The sequence below is a fragment of the Saccostrea echinata genome, unplaced genomic scaffold (assembly GCF_033153115.1).
Source record: "Saccostrea echinata isolate AGI-Se365-2 ecotype Australia unplaced genomic scaffold, CSIRO_AGI_Sech_v1 ptg000029l, whole genome shotgun sequence".
Classification (NCBI taxonomy): Eukaryota; Metazoa; Mollusca; class Bivalvia; order Ostreida; family Ostreidae; genus Saccostrea; species Saccostrea echinata.
The window spans coordinates 31,403,523-31,422,919 of record NW_026889778.1 but is presented as its reverse complement, the minus strand read 5'-3'; the positions used below and the strand labels follow the sequence as shown (position 1 = coordinate 31,422,919).

General features: G+C 33.5%; 1 protein-coding gene across 2 annotated transcripts in view; it reads left to right on the top strand.

Moving 5' to 3' along the window:
• Window positions 1-19,397, top strand: part of LOC133195808 (neuroglian-like) — a 594,903-nt gene that overhangs the window by 446,481 nt on the left and 129,025 nt on the right. For both annotated transcript variants that reach the window (XM_061331757.1, XM_061331758.1), the window contains exon 18: window positions 11,602-11,724. In XM_061331757.1, the coding sequence (XP_061187741.1) occupies window positions 11,602-11,724 (123 nt within the window). The remainder of the gene's footprint in view (window positions 1-11,601; window positions 11,725-19,397) is intronic.

Sequence of the window (19,397 nt, the reverse complement as noted above, 5' to 3'; positions counted from 1 at the left end):
AGATATTAAGTACAGATACATATAATTATATATATACAAATATACAAATTAACATATTGCAGTCCATATGATTACAGTCTCAGAAGTATGAATACAGAGTTTGTCTTTGTCCGATAATAATTAAATATAAATAAGAAACAATCATAAACACAAGTATTTAAATATAAATACATGTAGTAAATTGAAAAGAAAAAAAAATTATTGAAATATTTGCTCAGATATTTATTCGACGGCTAACAATGTAATTTTCTACCTTGCATTTAAAAGCTTGTAGAGACTGAGAAAGCCTGATTTGTTGTGGTAGTTTATTCCACAGATGTACACCTGAGTACTGAAAAGAGGTCTTAAATATGTTTGTATGGAATTTTGGTAATCTAAGATGGTAGTTTGATTCAGATCGCAGATTATAAGAAGTTGAAGAGTGAAATTCAAATAACTTACAAAGATATTCAGGAGTCATACCATTGAATATTTTGAATAATAAAATGTATTTGTATAGATCAACTAGCTCGTAAACTGTCAGCCAGCCAAGTTTCTCAAACAATGGTTTTGAAGAAGAATCAGGACTTGCATCGAGAATAATCCTAGCGGCCCTTTTTTGTAGTTTAAATATTCTTTCAATACTGTTTTGGGGTGCATTTCCCCAAACAGTCAAACAGTAATTAATTGAAGGTAGAATATATGCATTGTAGTACAGTTTTCTGGTATGTAAGGGAAGAAATTTTTTTATCTTGCGTAATGTAAATAACTTGTAGTTTAAGGTTTTGCAAACTGAGTCTACATGAACAGAGTACTGTAATTTATCATCAATGTGTATACCTAGAAGTTTCTCAGTCTCAACCATCTCAATTATTTTGTCTGAAGCATACAGTTGTAAGTTTGGATGGATTAGTTTGGATTTTCTCTGCTGCGTGCCCATTAACATACATTTTGTTTTATCTACATTCAATACCATTTGATTTTGAGAGCACCATTTTTCAATTTCACAAATATCTGAGTTCAACACATTTTCTAGATATTTTGGATTATGATTGTTAGTATGTAGAGTTACATCATCAGCAAACATGTCAACTTTTGAGTTTTTTACATGTAATGAAAGATCATTTATGTACAATAAAAATAAAAGCGGACCCAAAATTGAACCCTGCGGCACTCCTGCTGTGACGGGTAGGATATCGGAAAGACATGTTCCAATTTTTACACGTTGCGTCCTGCTATAAAGATACGATTTAAACCACTTAATAGCCAAATGGTCAAACCTGTAATGAATTAATTTCTGTAGAAGAATGTCATGATTTACTAAATCAAAAGCTTTACTGAAATCAATAAATGTAATACCAATTAGTTCACCACGATCCATTGCATTTAGCCAACTTTCTGTTAGTTTTGTGAGTGCAGTTTGACAAGAATGGAATTCTCTAAATCCTGATTGGGATTGTGTTAATAGATCAAAGACATTAGTAAACTGTTGTATTTGCTTAGCTACATGCTTTTCTATCAATTTTGATAGCGTTGGTAAGATAGAAATCAGACGATAATTATTAGGGTCAGCTTTGTCACCCTTCTTATAAATAGGTGTTACTTTAGCTTGTTTTAGATTTGTTGGAAAAATACCATTAAGTATGCTAGCATTAATAAGATGAGTTACAGGTTTATATATATATTTAGATGATGTTTTTAAAAGGTGCGGTCCAATGAAGTCAATGCCAGCTGATTTATTGATATTGAGGGAATTCAACATGTTTAGAACTTCATTTTGATCAATTTGTTGAATACCAAAAAAGATTTCATCTCCAAGCTTAGACTTTACAAAATTTTTCAATATACTAGGATCATATTGATGTTTAGGTAATTCAGAAAGAAGCTTTTTGGATACCTCCGTAAAATGGATATTGAAAGCATTCACTATATCCTGTAAGTCATCAACAATAGCACCGTTAGAAAACACATGAGAAGGAGTTAAGTTGTTTGATTTTGAGGATAATTGATTTAGATAATTCCACATTTCTTTTGGATTTGAACTTTTCTCAATTGCCGTTTTGTAGAATGAAGATTTTGCTTTGTCTATCAGAAGACTGACTTTGTTCCGATACAGTCTATAGTTTTCCATATCCCCTTCTTTGTGATAAAAGTCGCGCAAGTGTCTAGCATCATTGATTTCTTGTGTTAGCCATTTAGGTCGGATTTCGCTCTTTACTCGTTTCGTTTTAATTTGTGCATGTTTGTCAAGAACACTGTTGAATAATTCATAAAATTCTGTAAGTATTTCATTTGGATCATGCATTTGGAGGAGGTGATTAAAATTTACATCTTTCAAGTCTTGTAGGAAGTTTTTTTCATTGTCAGATCCATGCTTATAGGTATTTTAACAACAGGCCATGCAATATCAGAATTCTGTCGTCAAAGGATGACCCATGATTATTCTCTATACTAAATATACAATTTGAAAATTATTAATATATCTGTTAATTACCACTTTAATGGTATTCTCTTATATATAGGACATAAAGTAAAAAACATCTATTAATTTTACTTTTGTAACCACAGAAATGATATGCACTGATAAATATTTGCATGTCTTACAGATAAAGAAGGGGGTGTTAAATAGCTAGTGTCATAAAAATAAAGAATGATATACCCTTTACCATATCACATCCTTTAACAGCCCACGGCACCAATATCAGCAAATAGGGCCGAAGGTCTGAGGGCTGATACAGGGTATGATGTGGAAAAGGGTATGTCTATAAAATGTTTATAACATACTTGATAATAAAATACAGGACTAATCAACTTGAAATAAAATGCCAATTTATAAGCATGTGCTGAATACTGACATGTACATGTAGCTTATTATATCAAAGAACAGTTATTTGATTAAGAGAATGTGAACAAAAAATAGGTGTATTATCACAAGAACTGTTTTTTTAGCTCACCTGAGCCGAAGGCTCAAGTGAGCTTTCCTCAATAAAGAAAGTCCGGCATCTGTCTGTCGTCTGTAAACTTTTCACATTTTTGACTTCTCAAGAACCACTGGCCCAATTTCAACCAAACTTGCCACAAAGAATCTTTGGATGAATGGGATTCAAGTTTGTTCACAGAAAGTGCCACCCCCTCTTTCAAGGGGAGATCATTAAGAATTCGTGAATATTTGGTGGCATCTTTTAAAAATCTTCACAAGAACCACTGGGCAAGAAAAGATGAAACTTATATGAAAGCTTCATTACATACTGTAAATTCAAGTTTTTTTTTCATATTATGACCCTTGGGTATAGGGCAGTGCCACAAGAGGGGGTCAAAGTTTTACATAGGAATATATAGGAAATGTCTTTAAAAATCTTGTTCTCTAGAACGGCAAAGCCATAATTAGTCATATTATAACAGAAGTATCCTCAGGTAGTGTAGATTCAAGTTTGTTCAAATCATGACCCTCAGGGATAGGGCGGGGCCACAACAGTGGGTCAAAGTTTTACATAGGAATATATAGGTGTAACAGTTAAGGGGCAGTCAAATAAAACACATCGAAGACCTCAAATAATGGAATGACCTGACAACCCTTGGAATGGACTAGCCAAACCAAAGGGTATATAAGGCAAAGCTTTGGGGAAGCTTTGTCTTGGTCATTTGTCCGGCTACCATGTATGTCTAGTATTCTCAAACACTTCGAAACTATTCGACAGATTTCATATTCACAGTGATCCAGTGGTCAAAACATGCATGATTTGCACAATCTACAACTTGCATAGTGCTTCGAACAGTTACAAAAGCAAATGCAAACATTTGTTTTAAATGCAAGAATAAAAACTTGATTAGACTTTATAAAGATTCATAATTAGGACATTTTTTCTTCAGACAGTAATTGTTACGTAGGGGGGTAGCTGTTTCTGGGAAAACACAACGCACAGGGAGTAGCAAAATAGAATCGTATGTACTTAAGGATGTTTTTATGTGGGTTTTTTTCTGCCAATATCTTTTTATTTACTCGTAGATATCTATAAATCAATGTTTGGTTCCTTTATAATTTGCAGTTACGACAAGAAAAAGATTTTTTTCTTTGGCTTCATCAGTTCCAGAAAAAAAAAATCAGCGATATACTTCTGGATTATATATCATCACAGCACAGATGCTTGGGAACAGGACCCTCCCCCTCCCAAAAAATTCATTTACAATTTCCCGGGAAATGTTTGGGGGGGGGGGTCCTGTTCCCAAACATATGTACATTGGAGTACATGATTTACTTACATCACAAAAAAATCAAAAAGATCTCGAACCCTCACTTTCAATATTGAAGGTGTCTCCATGCTGGATCTGACCTACATTTTCCAGATGAGTGACCAGGTTAAAGTTTTTGGAGCAGGTCCATTCCTAAGTAACTATAAACCCTACTTGAACCAAACTTGCATGGACGATGCATCTAGGGATAGACACTACCAGACTTGCTTTCGGATGCTGGATCTGACCTACATTGTCCAAATGAGTAACCATGACAATGTATTTGGAGTAGCTCTATAATTATATGGCCTATTATGATTTAACTTGCATAGATGGTGCATTCCAGACTTGCTTTGGATGTAGGAAATGAAAGACATTTTCTTGATTAGTGAACAGGTTAAAGTTTTTGGAGCAGGTCAATTCCCAACGAACTATAAGACCTACTTACACAGAACTTGCATGAATATTGTTTTCAGGATGCACACTAACTATGAAGAAAATATGATGTGAGATTTGCATTACTTTTACTGATAACATTCGTTGAGGTGAGCTTCGTAATCTTTGATTACCTATGTTTTAATCAGAAAAAGGCAGATCTCTGATGCACCAGACCCACCCCTTGACTTTTTGGGAGGGGGCTTTTGTAAATTTTGTTTGTTTAACTTGTATATATACTCTCAATTTGGTCTAAGGTAACATTCATAATTAAATGAAATATTTATCATATTAAGTAACACACCTCAGGGCTCGACATTAATGCTTGACCGCTTGTCCGGTACCAGTAAAAAAAAAATTACAGACAAGTGAATATTCCTTGGTACTTGTCTGATTGGACAAGTGCATTTTAATGTGAAGAAGTCTCCAAATAATAAAAAGAACAACTGTTGAATATTTAGTTTACCACTACTTTAAAGACAGAAAAAGTACATAAAAACCAAACTTCAAACCCGTTATGGATCGCTATGTAATAGAGTTCATACTCGATCGAGATCGAAGTTCACTAATTGCATACTACTGCAAAGGCATGGAACGAAGTTTAGATTCTGTTTTATGTTGACAGCATTTATGTTATCAGGACAGAGAGTCTAGATAAAATTTTGTTTTATGTGTTTGTTGTATTTATTTTATAAATAACATCACGCACATATCATGGACTTTATTTTAGTTTATCAGTTGAAAGTATTAGATCTTTATTGAAAAATTTTCGGACAAGTGAAGTTGAAGTTTGGACAAGTAAATGTCTTGGTCACTTGTCTGAATGGACAAGTAGGAATAAAAGTTAACGCCTAGCCCTGCACCTTCAAACATGAACAACTTAATATGTTAAATGAGAATATTTGGGATATATAATATTGCGTTAATATACAATATATATATAGGAAAAATGCTGAAGAAGAGACTGAACTACACACTACCTCAAGCACTGGAAATGTATGTCTGTGATAAATAAAAGGAGTATAGTGTAAATACCATAAACCCTTAAATTGAACAGAACACATACAAAAATAGTTCTTCAGTATATACACTGTATACAGTTCTTCAGTATATGATAACCCCCCCCCCCCCCCTTTCACAGTTTCGTGAACACAGAGTAGCTGGTTGTTGAACCAGGCTCAGTAGAGGAAAACAGTATGTTTCCAAATACTTATTTCAATAAAGTAAGAATTTCACACTTTTAAAACTTGTAATTTTCTTGAAACTAATGTTTTAAATGCACCAACTAAAGAAATTAATATTCAATAAGATGTCTCTGACTATATTTGTATAGTTTTCCCCCGATTATCCATGCTGCATTTTAAACTGAAAGTTGACATAAACTGAACACAATGCAGGCACAGGAAATGTTCTTTTGCAGGCACACAGATTTTGAAAGGGGGTGGCCAGTAAAAAAAAAAAAGACAACTTACCTAAAAAATTTTGACAAGCAAAAAGAAATATATATATATATTTTGGTAGGGTGGATGGAGGTTCCAACTGCATTTCACAATCACATTTTATTGATACCATGATTTAACTATTGTGGTTTCATCATTATTCGTTGAACACCAATTTTTGTGCATTTCGTTGTTGAGTCGATCCAAGAAATCAAATGTTCATCGAAGCTTGGTGCCTCCATTTTGCTTTATGATAAACCTTTAAAAAGCTTCTTTCGACTATCATTAATAAATGTGAATACCCCCTCCCCTTTTCCCTCAACAAGTTGACTTATTTTATAACTGTATTTTATCATTTTAAGAATATTTAAGAAAAAAAAAGAAATACTATTAGATAATTATCTGTCATTTTTGACTCAATATGTTTAAATATTCTGCATGGAGATAAACAAAAAGCACGTAGATCTGTCAACACAGTGCATATACCAATCAATGGTATTACCCCAAAAGTTGATAATCAGTTGTAAATGTGTTTAATTATTCTCAAACAATCTAACTGTCCAACACAAATTATCACCTGCACAATGAAAACACAAATTACCGTGAAATAAAAATTCCGGTGGAAATAATTAATTTCTCTCTGTTCATAACAGGCTAAAAATCATACACATTATAACTGATAAACACAATGAACTTGTTTAAAAACTTCTTTTTTGTGAAACATGAGATAACAGGTATGTAAGTTGCGGAAGTCCTGCCATTTTGAAACCCTTCACGGCTTGTTTATCATCCGTATTGCTTGTTTATATAAGTGTGAAGTCGTATCCAGCAAGTGTGGATGTGTTTGTTTGGAGATCTACAAACAAGGGGGTCTGGATGTCAATGAAACAACATGCTGTGCATTTGAAAATAAGTCTCTAACACTGTTTTGTAAATTTAAGTACTAAACAATTTTTGTTACTTTTAATAGATAATAATTGTCACAATTAATTATCATCCGTATGTACGCCTTAAAGATAAAATTCAAATTGTCTTAATATTTTAAGATACTTGCACACCTTTCCCCCGAAACGTTGATTAAATTAAAGTCTATTTTAAATAATTTTTAATAATCTGTTTCAGTATCTGATATTTAATTGGACCATCGAGCTCATAATCTTACAATGGAGACAGTATTAATTAATACCTTGCCCTTTATTATTATACCATGTATATATTGCGTTGTAAACAATTGAAAGTTCCGACTTTGAAAATACAGATGAGTAAACATAAGTAATAAATTAAAGAGTTTTCACCTGTTAGTAATTGTTTTTAAATTTAATGTACTCTTAACATTTTAATTGTCATGAAGGTTCCCGCTGAAGCATACGGACAGAGAAAAAATGCAAAGGTGACAACTTTTTTTTTTGTATGACCAACCACGAATTTACTTATCCTCGAAACTGTGATTTTTAGCTCTTCTGAGCCAAAGGCTCAAAGAGCTAATGCTGTGGCCATTTGTACGGTGTGCGTAAACTTTTTAGAATATGGGCCATAACTCAAGAACCCCTTGGCCAATTATTGTCAAATATGTCACAGGGTATCCTTGGCCCAAGGGCTCCATTTATACTAAAACTAGGGTTGTGACCCTTAAACAAGTGGAGATAATTAGGAAAATAGAAACAAAAGTACTGGTTGCTAAAAATTCTTCTTCTCAAGAACCACTGGACAGATTATCACCAAACTTACACAAAAGGATGAGGATATGTTGTAGATTAAAATTTGCACAGGTATTTACCCTAGAGCAAAGGGCGTGGTCTCAAGGTCACTTCAAAGTTGACCAAAAATTACATTTTATTAAAATGCTGATATTTTGCTTCCTATAAGGACTAGGATCATCAAATCTTGTCAGTTGATGCATCTAAGGACCTCATATCATGGTGACTCAAAAGTAGGTCACGGTGACCTACTTTTTAAATTTTGCAGCCATTCTTTTTCAAAATGATTTAGAGGCATATTTTGAACAATTTACGGCCTATGATCATCAAACTTTGTCAGTTGATGTATCTTGGGTCCTTGGATTATGTCAACTAAAAAGTAGGTCACCTTGACCTACTTTTTGAATTTTATGGCTAATATTTTTCAAAACAATTAAGGTCATTAATTCGAATACCGAGAGGTTTACAATCATTAAATCTTGTAAGATGATGTATCTTGGGGCCATAAAACATATTTATTAAAAAGTAGGTCACAATGACTTACTTTTTGAACTTTGCAGGCATTAGATTTCAAAGCATTTAAGAGGCATAATTTGGACATTTTAAGGCCTATGATCTTAAAACTTTGTAAGTTGATGCATCTTGGGTCCTCAAAAAATGTCAACTGAAAAGTAGGTCACCGTGACCTACTTTTCAATTTATATGACTATAATTAAATATTTCAGGTACCAATTGGCTTAGAATCATCAAACTTTGTCAGTTGATGCATCTTGGGTCCTCGGAGTACAACAACTGAAAAGTAGGTCACCATGACCTACTTTTGAAATTTTATGGCTTTAATTAAATATATCAGGTACTAATTGGCTTAGAATCATCAGACTTTGTCAGTTGATGCATCTTGGGTCCTTGGAGTACAACAACTGAAAAGTAGGTCACTTTGACCTACTTATAAAATTTTATGGTTATAATTTTAAAAAATATTTTAGGTATTAATTGGCTTAGAATCATCAAACTTTGTTGATGGGTCCTCAGAGAAGTAGGTCACCATGACCAACTCTCAGGTACTAATTGGCTTAGAATCATCTTGGGTTCTCAGAGTGTGAATTTGAATTTGAAGGGTTTATCTAAATATACAGAGGCTTCAAATAGAAGTGATAGGTTGTACAGTTTATCAGAAGAGTGATTCAAGGCCCTTGGGCCTCTTGTTTTTTCTTTGACATAAACTACCTAACGGTACTTATTTTCAAATGCTGGAATTTGTGGAATTTGCCACTGCTTGACCGTACAGAAACCATATCAAATGTATAATGTTTGAAGTATACTCATGCAATTCACAGTAAGAGAACAATTGGTACATGGGTTCATTTCTACATATTGCTTATATTGAGTTTTATACCTGTTACATTGTAATAATATATAAAATCATCAAAATAAGTATGTCAAGAAAGCATACAGTGAAAGAAAAGTTGAATGTTAAAATGATGTACAATAGTGCGACTCCCCAATGCGTTGTGTTTTCCCAGAAACAACTCCCCCCTACGTAACAATTACTTTCTGAAGAGAAAATGTCCTAATTATGAATTTTTATAGAGTCTAGTCAAGTTTTAATTCCTGCATTTAGAACATAAACATGTGCTTTTGCTGTTTTAACTGTTCAAAGCCTTATGCAAGTCGTAGATTGTGCAAATCATGCATGTTTTGACCACTGGATCGCCGTGAATATGAAATCTGTCAAATAGTTCGAAGTGTTTGAGAAATGACCAAGTCAAAGCTTAACAATTGCTATTTTCCATGAGATATTTGTTTTTTGTGAATACATCTTACAAATACCAAAAAAAGATGTGACCTACATGTCTTCTGACTCCAAAGTGGTGAAAATATACTACCCCATATGCTGAAAACGCCTCCTCCATACCTTTTAGTGACTCCCCTGCGATACCCGTTGCATACTGTGAATTCTCGTCTTTAAAGTTGCACCCTTAGATTTCTATCCCTCTGGGGGGTGTCACATAATTTATGTTCCAGGTAATTTAGCGTTCCAGCCAGACTGCTAAATACCTATAATATTGGTTCTGGGCTAATAATAAATAAATGTTCTGGCACACTTAAGTTTGGTTCCAGCCATAATATAAGTTCTGGGCATCCAAGCACCTTTTTAAAAACTTTATACACAATTACAGTAAAACTCGGTTATAACGAAGTCACTGGGACCTGTGAAATTACTTCACTATATCTGTAATTTGTTATATCCGTATATTCGTAAAATTTATTTAGCTGGGAATCCAAGAAAACTTTGCTATATCTGTGAATTCGCAATATCCGTTTGGTACTAAACGAGTTTTACTGTAATATTTATAAATGAGTTGGATTTTTTCTTTCTCTTATCGGGTTATACGATGCAGCAGGATTTAAACTAGGGATGTCAAAATATATATTTTCCTTAGTCGATTATTCATTTGCATTATTCGAACAATAGTCGAATGTTCAGAACATTTTCTGAAAATAAAATTTTATTTCAAACTTCACTGATACATGATGTATTAATAACTCAAAACCTTTTAACTAAATCTTTTTAAAAAGTAACATCAAAATCAATGCAACGTATCACATGATTACAATATGTATATGCAATAGGAAACCCAATTCTCTAAAATGTATGATTTCCCCATCAATCAAATTCATAATACATGTAGTCAGTTTTTATTTTAGTGAGTATTGCCGATATTTTTTAAAATTTAAAGGTTATTAGATTGCTTTGGCTATGAAAATGTCCTTAACAGTTTAAAATGTAAGCGAATTGTTTTAACAATTATCGAAGAGTCAAAACATGACACAGCTATGGTTTGTTCCTTTCATTTGAGCAATCTTATAACAACAAAAGATAATTGGTAAATGGTATAAGGTCAAGTCCAATTAATAATTTTACAAACAAAGCTGAGTATATTGGTGGGTTGTTTATTAGAAAAACGACAAAGGCAGTTACTGACAATTAATTCTCGCAGTAGTGAAGCACTTATAATTACTGTACTTTCTATACATACATGGAAAATCAATCGTTTTTTTGGTGAGGAAAATTATCTTATCGACTGTCTCTGAGAAAAGGCGGTTTCTCAATTTTGTGATGAGAATTTCATCACTCTTTTATTGCATTTATTTAATTTTAATAATATTCGAATGTTGTTTCATTATTTCGATCATCGGTCCATTCGACTGATAGTCGAATAGTTGACTATATTCATTGACATCCCTAATTTAAACGTGTATAAATTTAGAAGAAGTCCCAAAATAGTACAGTCTTAATACCAATGCAATAATCCATGGAATTACACATTATCATTCTGTTTCTTTTAAAAAAAAAAGAAAGAAAGAAAATGTGAAACTTGTTTACATAGAATTACCCATATACCCCATCGTGTTGTTTTACGACTCCCTTCTTTCAATACAATATGCAGTCATGCGAATCACATGTATGCCATTTCCGCAATTTTAAAAGAGTTTTAGGGGTGTGTTCCTGTTTTGCACACATTTGATAATTAGGTATAGAATAATAGGGGTGAAGCATGTTTTGATAGCAATTATAGTCTGATTTCCATCTGGAATAAAAACTGACAAAACAAAATTTGCAGGGTTTCTGCTGCACACTCAAATAAAACGGCAAATGATTAAAGCCAATTCAAGCACAATTTTTGACATGACCTAAACGATCACACAATTGGTTTGTCAACAGTAGCAATGCAGCCACTATAAATTCACTTTTTATTTCATCATATCTTCCTTTTTTTTTAAATGGAGCTGTAGAGATTGTATTATTGATTTTACAGTACCATCAGAAGTTGAAAAACTTAGAGCAGAAAAGAGAGGTGAAAACTTCTTGGAACTAGGTTGGTTTATGCCTAAAAGAGTAAATGGAAAACTAAAGGAGTTTAAAATTAAGTATCAAAAAGGTGAGTTCTAATTTTCAATACTATGAGGATTAATTTATGCAGCCAGACATTTAAGGAAACTGTAAAAGAAAAAAAATAACTTGTGAAAACCAACATTTTATCAAGAAAAAATAGAACAAATATTCAAATTTTCAAATAAGTCTCAACAACATTATAAGCTTGTGTGGAGCACTTTACAGAGATTATTCTACAGGGTGCATTACATTATACTGCTACATTTTCAAAATAGTCATTATCGCTACAAATAGTATACATTACTTTGAATCTACATTTTAAGCTCTACTGGTCAGAGACCAGAAGAGCTTATGCGATAGTAAGGTGTCCGTTCCATCTGTCTGTCTGTCCGTCTGTCTGTAAACAATTTTTCAAAATGCTACTCCTCCTACAGTTTTGTTCTGATTTCAATATAACTTGGCACACAAATAGACTACACTAAGATACATAGTTCTGTGAATCTGTTTTTGATTTGGATGAACGGTGTTGCCATGGTTACTAAGAATAGAAATTTCTGAGAAATACTTTCAAAATGCTACTCCTCCTATAGTTTTGGTCTGATTTCAATATATAACTTGGCACACAAGTAAACTACACTAACATACATAATTCTGTGTATCGGTTTTTGATTTCAATGAACGGTGTTGCCATGGTTTCTAAAAATAGAAATTTCTGTGAAATACTTTCAAAACGTTACTCCTCCTACAGTTTTGGTCTGATTTCAATATAACTTGGCACATAAGTAGACTACACTAAGATACATAGTTTTGTATATTGGTTTTTGATTTGGATGAATGGTGTTGCCATGGTTACTAAAAATAGAAATTTCTGTGAAATACTTTCAAAACGCTACTCCTCCTACAGTTTTGGTCTGATTTCAATATAACTTGGACACAAATAGATTACACTGAGATACGTAATTCTGTGTATCCATTTATTGATTTTGGTGAAGTGTTGCCATGATTACAAAAAATAGAAATTTCTTTGATATACTTTCAAAACATTACTTCACCTACATTTTGGTCTGATTTTAATATAACATGGCATTCAAGTAGACTACACTGAGATACATAATTGTCTTTGTTGTTTTTCGATTTTGATGAATGATGTTGTCATGGTAGCTAAAATCAGAATTTCTCTAAAACTCTTATAAAAGGCTAATCCTTCTACAGTTTTGGTCTGATTGTAATTCATCTTGCCATAAAAAGAGAGGAAAACAAGGATTGTTATTTATTAATTGCTGTTGCAAAGTTTCAAGTCTTAGTGCTACTTTTCTCTTAATTTGTTATAAGTACAAAGTAATAGAGCTACAGTCTCAACAGAGACTTCTGGTTAAGTATACATTTCTGCTATGTTGCAATCACTATTGAAATAATGACCACTGTTGAAATAATTATTGTAATATCAGTGGAGATTGCATTTCAAAACAAAAAAGAGTTTGCAACAATTACTGAAATAATGTTCACTACTGAAATGATTATTTCAAAAGTGGTTGAGAATGAATTTCAAAACCAAATCCAAATTGCCACCTTGAAAACAATGAAAAAAATGTCCACTATTGAAGTAATTATATGTTATTTCATTAGTGGGTAAAAATGCATTTCAAAGCCAAAAACAATGCTGAAACCACTATAAAATATCGTTCACTATTGAAATAATTATTTCAATAATGGATGTTATTTCAGTAGAAGCTACAATGTAGTATTGACTTTGAAATGCATTCTCACCAGTTATTGGAACAATTCTTTCAATGTTTGACCAGCATGGTAGCCCAGTGATAGGGTGCTCGCTTCGTGATCAGGAGCCCTGGGTTCAATTCTCATTCGCCGCACCATGATAAACCCAAGATGTAAAAATAGGTAGTGACTGTTCTTCCGCCAACCGCCCTAGAAGTGAAAGTCACGGGTCTTTTGGATGAGACCTTAAAAACCGAGGTCCTGTGTCTCGGTTAAATTGGCACGATAAAGAATGCTCACTGCCCTGAGTGCCGAGTATAGGTCTAAATTTGAAGCCCTTCATGGGCATACAGTGACATCTCTATGTGGGTGAAAAATTATCAAATGAAACATTAAACAATATACAATCAATAAAGGTTCTAATTTTCAAACTGGATGCAATGTAACATTATTTTAAAGAGTGGGTCCTGGCACTTTTTGTGTATTTTTAAAATGTTAATGATATATATTTATTGGGCAATTCTGAAAATATATAACATGTAAAAACAAGATGTTTATGGTGTTTTGTTAATTAAAAATAAGAAAATTGTAATCGGTGAAATCTTCGGCTCATTCCGTAAAACGCACCTCCAGAGATCGGATGTGACGTCGCATGAAGAACACTAGGAAAGATGGTGCGTAAATGTGTAGTTGGTGGATGCAGCAATACCAACAGTAATTCCTCTCTGTCAATCAGACGAAACTGTAAGGAAAAAGTGGGATAGATTTGTGTCATCCATTCAGAAGGACTGGAAGCGTGGCATGGATACGTCTGTCATTTGCAGTGACCGCTTCATAGCCCCATCAGATTTTGAGGGATACCAACAGTGGCGGAGTGGTTTCAAAAAAAAGTTAACACTCAGGCCCAGGGCTGTACCAACCATCCGTTCCCCCTCATTGTCAAAGCCTGAACACCACCGACGTGCTGTACAAAAGCTCAATATATCAGGGGTAAGTTTTAAAATGTTTTGTAAACAGATAAATATTCGCAAATATTCATGTCACTAGGACCTAGCTGCAGAATTGTAGCTCTCCAAAAAATAACATATTGACAGACCGGAGATCAGATCGGATTGACAGGTCTGGTCGTCCATCCCAATTTTTTCAGACCAGAGAGGTACAGATCTGCAGTTAACTAGGACCCTAATTAAGATGTCCACTTCCATGAATGGAAAATACATATGCTTTAAACAGGTCCACTACAATCTCTTGATTCAGCTATATAGCTTGAAATAGCTATATAGCTTTATTAAGCTATTCAAAATAGCTTGATTTAGCTATTTATATGCAGTTTTTCACAAAAATGTTTTTTGTAAGAAATAGACAAAAAGTCCCAAGTATTTGATTAATCATATATGTACTATAGGCTATTAAAACAACAAGCAAAACTAGATGCTGTCATGAGACAGTAATACCCACACTAAGGTGTTTGCCTCTAAATGCACACTCCTTCATATTGGGCTTACCAAGGAAAAGCCAAAATAATTCTATAATTTACACAGTACATGTATTGGTCAGATCAAGCAAAAATGCTCAGGTGACCATGTGACCTATGAGCCTCTTACAGGTATTTCCTTTACTTAATTCATTACCAGTCTGAAATAACAGAATTTAATTAACGATGTAAATTAGGTTTTGATAAAAGGGGGATATAAATTTTTGGCCCATAATTGAACTTTTTAAATTATTTTTCTCAACAACAAATAATATTATTTTAGTACAAAGCGTTTTTAATGAAATTATCAAAATGTGCAAACTTTTTTTTAGTATTTAATTAGGCTAAAACCCTCTTGAAAAGCCATACCCAATCAATTTTGCCCCCCCCCCCCCCACACACACACACACACAATTTGCCTGTTTTTGGAAATAGGCCTAGATGGCAAAGTTATGTTAAAGACATCGTTTGTTATGATAATTTAAAATTTGTTCTTGTACTGTACATGTATGTGAACACCTTTTTGAAAATTTCTTCATCACATTGGGCTTGCGTCACCCTACTAGTACTAGTTATACCATTATCATTTTTAGATTGCTCATGCATTCGGCAAACCTTGGCTGATTCCGTCACCTTCATCAAACGTTAGAACGTTAGATAAGGTATGAATCGGCCGAGGTGTGCCGAGTGATTGCACATGGTGCAGTGTGGTGAAAACATCATTACATGTATATCAGTAGGAATTAATTCATTTTGTGTTTTAATTGGATTATATTTCATGAAGTTGACAGGACCTATGACAGTCGGTAAGTACAAATTTAAGTATAGATTGGGGTAAAATAAACCAAAATGCAAATGGTTAGGTTAAAGTTTAAAAAGGATCAAAGATCATCGGATGCCACAGTAGATGAATTTCACATTCTGAAGAGTTATCTCCCGTTGTCGACATTACATTCAATTACATGCACAGATCCAGGAATTTTTTCAGGGAGGTCCACACCTCAGTCAAAAAAATTTCCAGTCCAGAATTTCCTGTGAACCAAAAAAAACAAAAACAAAAACAAACAAACAAAATAAAAACAATGATGGTGGGGTCCGTTTTTTATGGGGGGGCGTCCAGTCATTTTAAAAATTTGTATTTGCTTCTGTAAATCAGAATAATCATAGTCCTATTTAAATAACTCTGCAAAGAGGGGGGGGGGGGCAATCTCCCTAGCCGCTCCCTGTCCCTGAAATGACAAATGGCCATGTGACTCCAAAAAAGTAGAAAACTTTTCCATTTGACTATGCATAATTTTGTTTCTTGTGTTATTATGTTATGTATATCTAATGGTTTAAGGTTATGAACCCCTAGAGGTCATCCCCACTCTCTTAATGAACTGGAAATGTTCACAATATGACTACATCAAATTAAATAAAAAGTGCATCAATGATAAGATTGCTTGACATTTCATTCATGAATTTGGGTCAGCCCATGTACCCTCCTAGAATTAGGAATGAAAATCATTCAAAGAGATGGACCATTAAACTATATGTATATATTCACATTTTTTATGTCAAAACAAAGTATTAGTTTGCATACATGAACAAACAGGGGTCTGGGAAGGGCCGAGGGGAAGGAGTTATCTCATTACGTCTTAATTGTGGAAAACTCCTAAAATGAATGTTAACCTCTTATCCGACTTGTACGTCTTCATTATTTTTAAGTGGTGGTGTCTCCATATGAGTGAAAAATTCCCGAGAGGGACATTTACATGTAACAACAAACAAACAAATGACTTAAAAAACACAATATACATGTACATGTTTATTAGTCAACAGATATACTTCTGGTCATATCTCTAGTTCTCCCTTGAATCAGAAATGATGATATAAATATTTTAAGAATGATTAAGAGTTGAAAAGGTTGTGCATCTTCAAATTGACTTAACCTAAGCTCTGTGGTTGAATTAGCTATACCACTTTAGCTTATTTTGCTACTCAAAGCACCTTAACATGCTTAAGATTAATTATTTTTAATCATACTGTTTTCTAAAATGTGCAGTTTTTTCAACATGGATACAAGTCATACATTTTCAGCTTTTTAAAACAATGCATGATAAAAAGAAACTGCTTTTCAAATACTGTAACTCTTTCCAAGTACTTGTGATCATAAGTTTTTAGCTCACTTGAGTTTTTCTGGTTTTCTGATCACATTTTGTCTGTCATCCATCTGTCGCTCTGTAAACTTTTCACATTTCTGTCTTTTTCACTAGAACCACTGGGCCAATTTTAACCAACCTTGCCACAAAGCATCTTCGGGTAAAGGGGATTCAAGATTGTTCAAATGAAGGGTCACACCCTATTTCAAGGGGAGATAATCAAGAATTAGTGAAAATTTGGTAGTATCATTTAAAAAAGTTGAAACTTTCTTTTACATAGACTTATGTAGATTCAAATTTGTTCAAATTATGACCCACTGGGGTAGGGTGGGGCCACATATGGGGATCCAAAGATTTACATAGAAAAATGCAGGGGATTTTTTCCATCATAAATCTTCTTCTCAAGAACAGCAAGGGCATTATTGTCCCCCATTTTCGCGAAAGGGACCTAGGGGACATTAAATCTCATTTGTCTGTCAGTCTGTCTGTTTGTCAGTCTGTCCATCTGTCACAATAGATTTAACCTTGGTCATAACTTTTGAATAATAAGAGATAGGGCTTTCATATTTCATATGTCAGGGCTCGACATTAAAGCTTGTCCGCTTGTCCGGTACCAGTGAAAAAAAATTACGGACAAGTGAATATTGCTGGGCACTTGTCCGATTGGACAAGTGCATTTTAATGTAAAGGAGTCTCTAAATAATTAAAAAAAAACGACTGTTGAAAGTTAATCGGTAGTTTCAAGACGGAAGCTGTACATAAAAACCGGACTTCGATCCCGATAGGGATCGCTATTAATTGAGTTCACATTCGATCGTGATCGAAGTTCACTAATTGCATACTACTGAAAAGGCATGAAACTTACGAACTTAACAAAGTTTGGTTCACTTGTGGACATTTATGTTGTTGTCAGACCAGAAAGACTAGATAAAATTTCGTTTTATGTGTTTGTTGTATTTATCAATACATGTAACATCACGAATCAATCAAGCACATGTCATGTGTAATGGACTTTATTTTAGTTTTCCAGTTGACAGTATTAGATATTTATTGAAAATTTTTCGGACAAGTGAAGTTGAAGTTCGGACAAGTAAATGTCTTGTTCACTTGTCCAAATGGACAAGTAGGAAAAAAAGTTAATGTCGAGCCCTGTATGTACATAACCTACTAGAACTTTCTAAATATACAAAGATCTTTGAAACCATGACCTTGAAGTTTGACCTACTTTTCAAAAAAATTAACATTATTTTAAATTGATCATTTTGAAAGAGAAAAGATAGGGCATTCATATCATACATGTATATTAAATGTGACAAGACCTTTCTAAATATATCATGACTTTTGACTCTGTGACATTGACCTTGAAGGGTCTACTTTCAAAAAAGTGATATTTCCTTATAATTTTTGATTGAGAAGAGATAGGACTTTCATATTTGACATGTACATTACCTGTAACAAGATGTTTCCGAGCATGCTATGATTTTTTACCCCTTGACCTTGATGTTTTACCTAATTTTCAAAAATTTTAACTTTGGTGATTACTTTTGAATGACATATGATAGGGCGTGCATATTTGAAACAATATCTCATAAATAATGGCATCCCATCCACTAGGACATGGAAAGCAGGGGACCACAATTCTTTGAATTTGCTTGTTAGTCATTTTGATATGGAAACATCCTCATATAGTGTAGTTTCAAGTTTTATATGCCCCACCATGAATGTGGCCGAGGCATATAGTGTTTGTCATGTCCGTCTTCCATCTTTCCATCCTTCCGTCTGTCCTTCTGTCGCACTTTGCTTTTAGCTCAGTTCAAAGCTCAGTTTCAAAGAAACCATCCAAGATATTTTTATCAAACTTCATATGCTGATAGATATAGATAAGAGCTATGCAACTGCATCAACACTTTTTTACCTTGACCTTTCCTTTTACCTTGACTTCACTTTTCTTTAAATTATTGTTTAGCTTAGTTTTAATGAAATCATTCAATTACTGTAATAAAACTTCATATGCTGATACATACTGATGTAAGCTTTTTAACTGCATCAACCTTTTTGACCTTGGCCTTTCCTTTGACCTTGACCTCACTTTTCTTAAATTAGTGTCTAGATCAGTTTTGAATAAACAATTCAAGACATATTTATCAAACTTCATATGCTGATACATACTGCTGAGAGCTATGATTATCAACTTTTTTGACCTTGACTTTTCCTTTGACCTTGACCTCACTTTTTTAAATTATTGTTTATCTACGTTTTAAATAAACCATTTATGATATTTTAATCAAACTTCATATGCTAATAGTAAATACATACTGATGTTAGCTTTTCAACTGCATCAACATTTTGACCTCAACCTTTCCTTTGACCTTGACCTCTCTTTTTTTA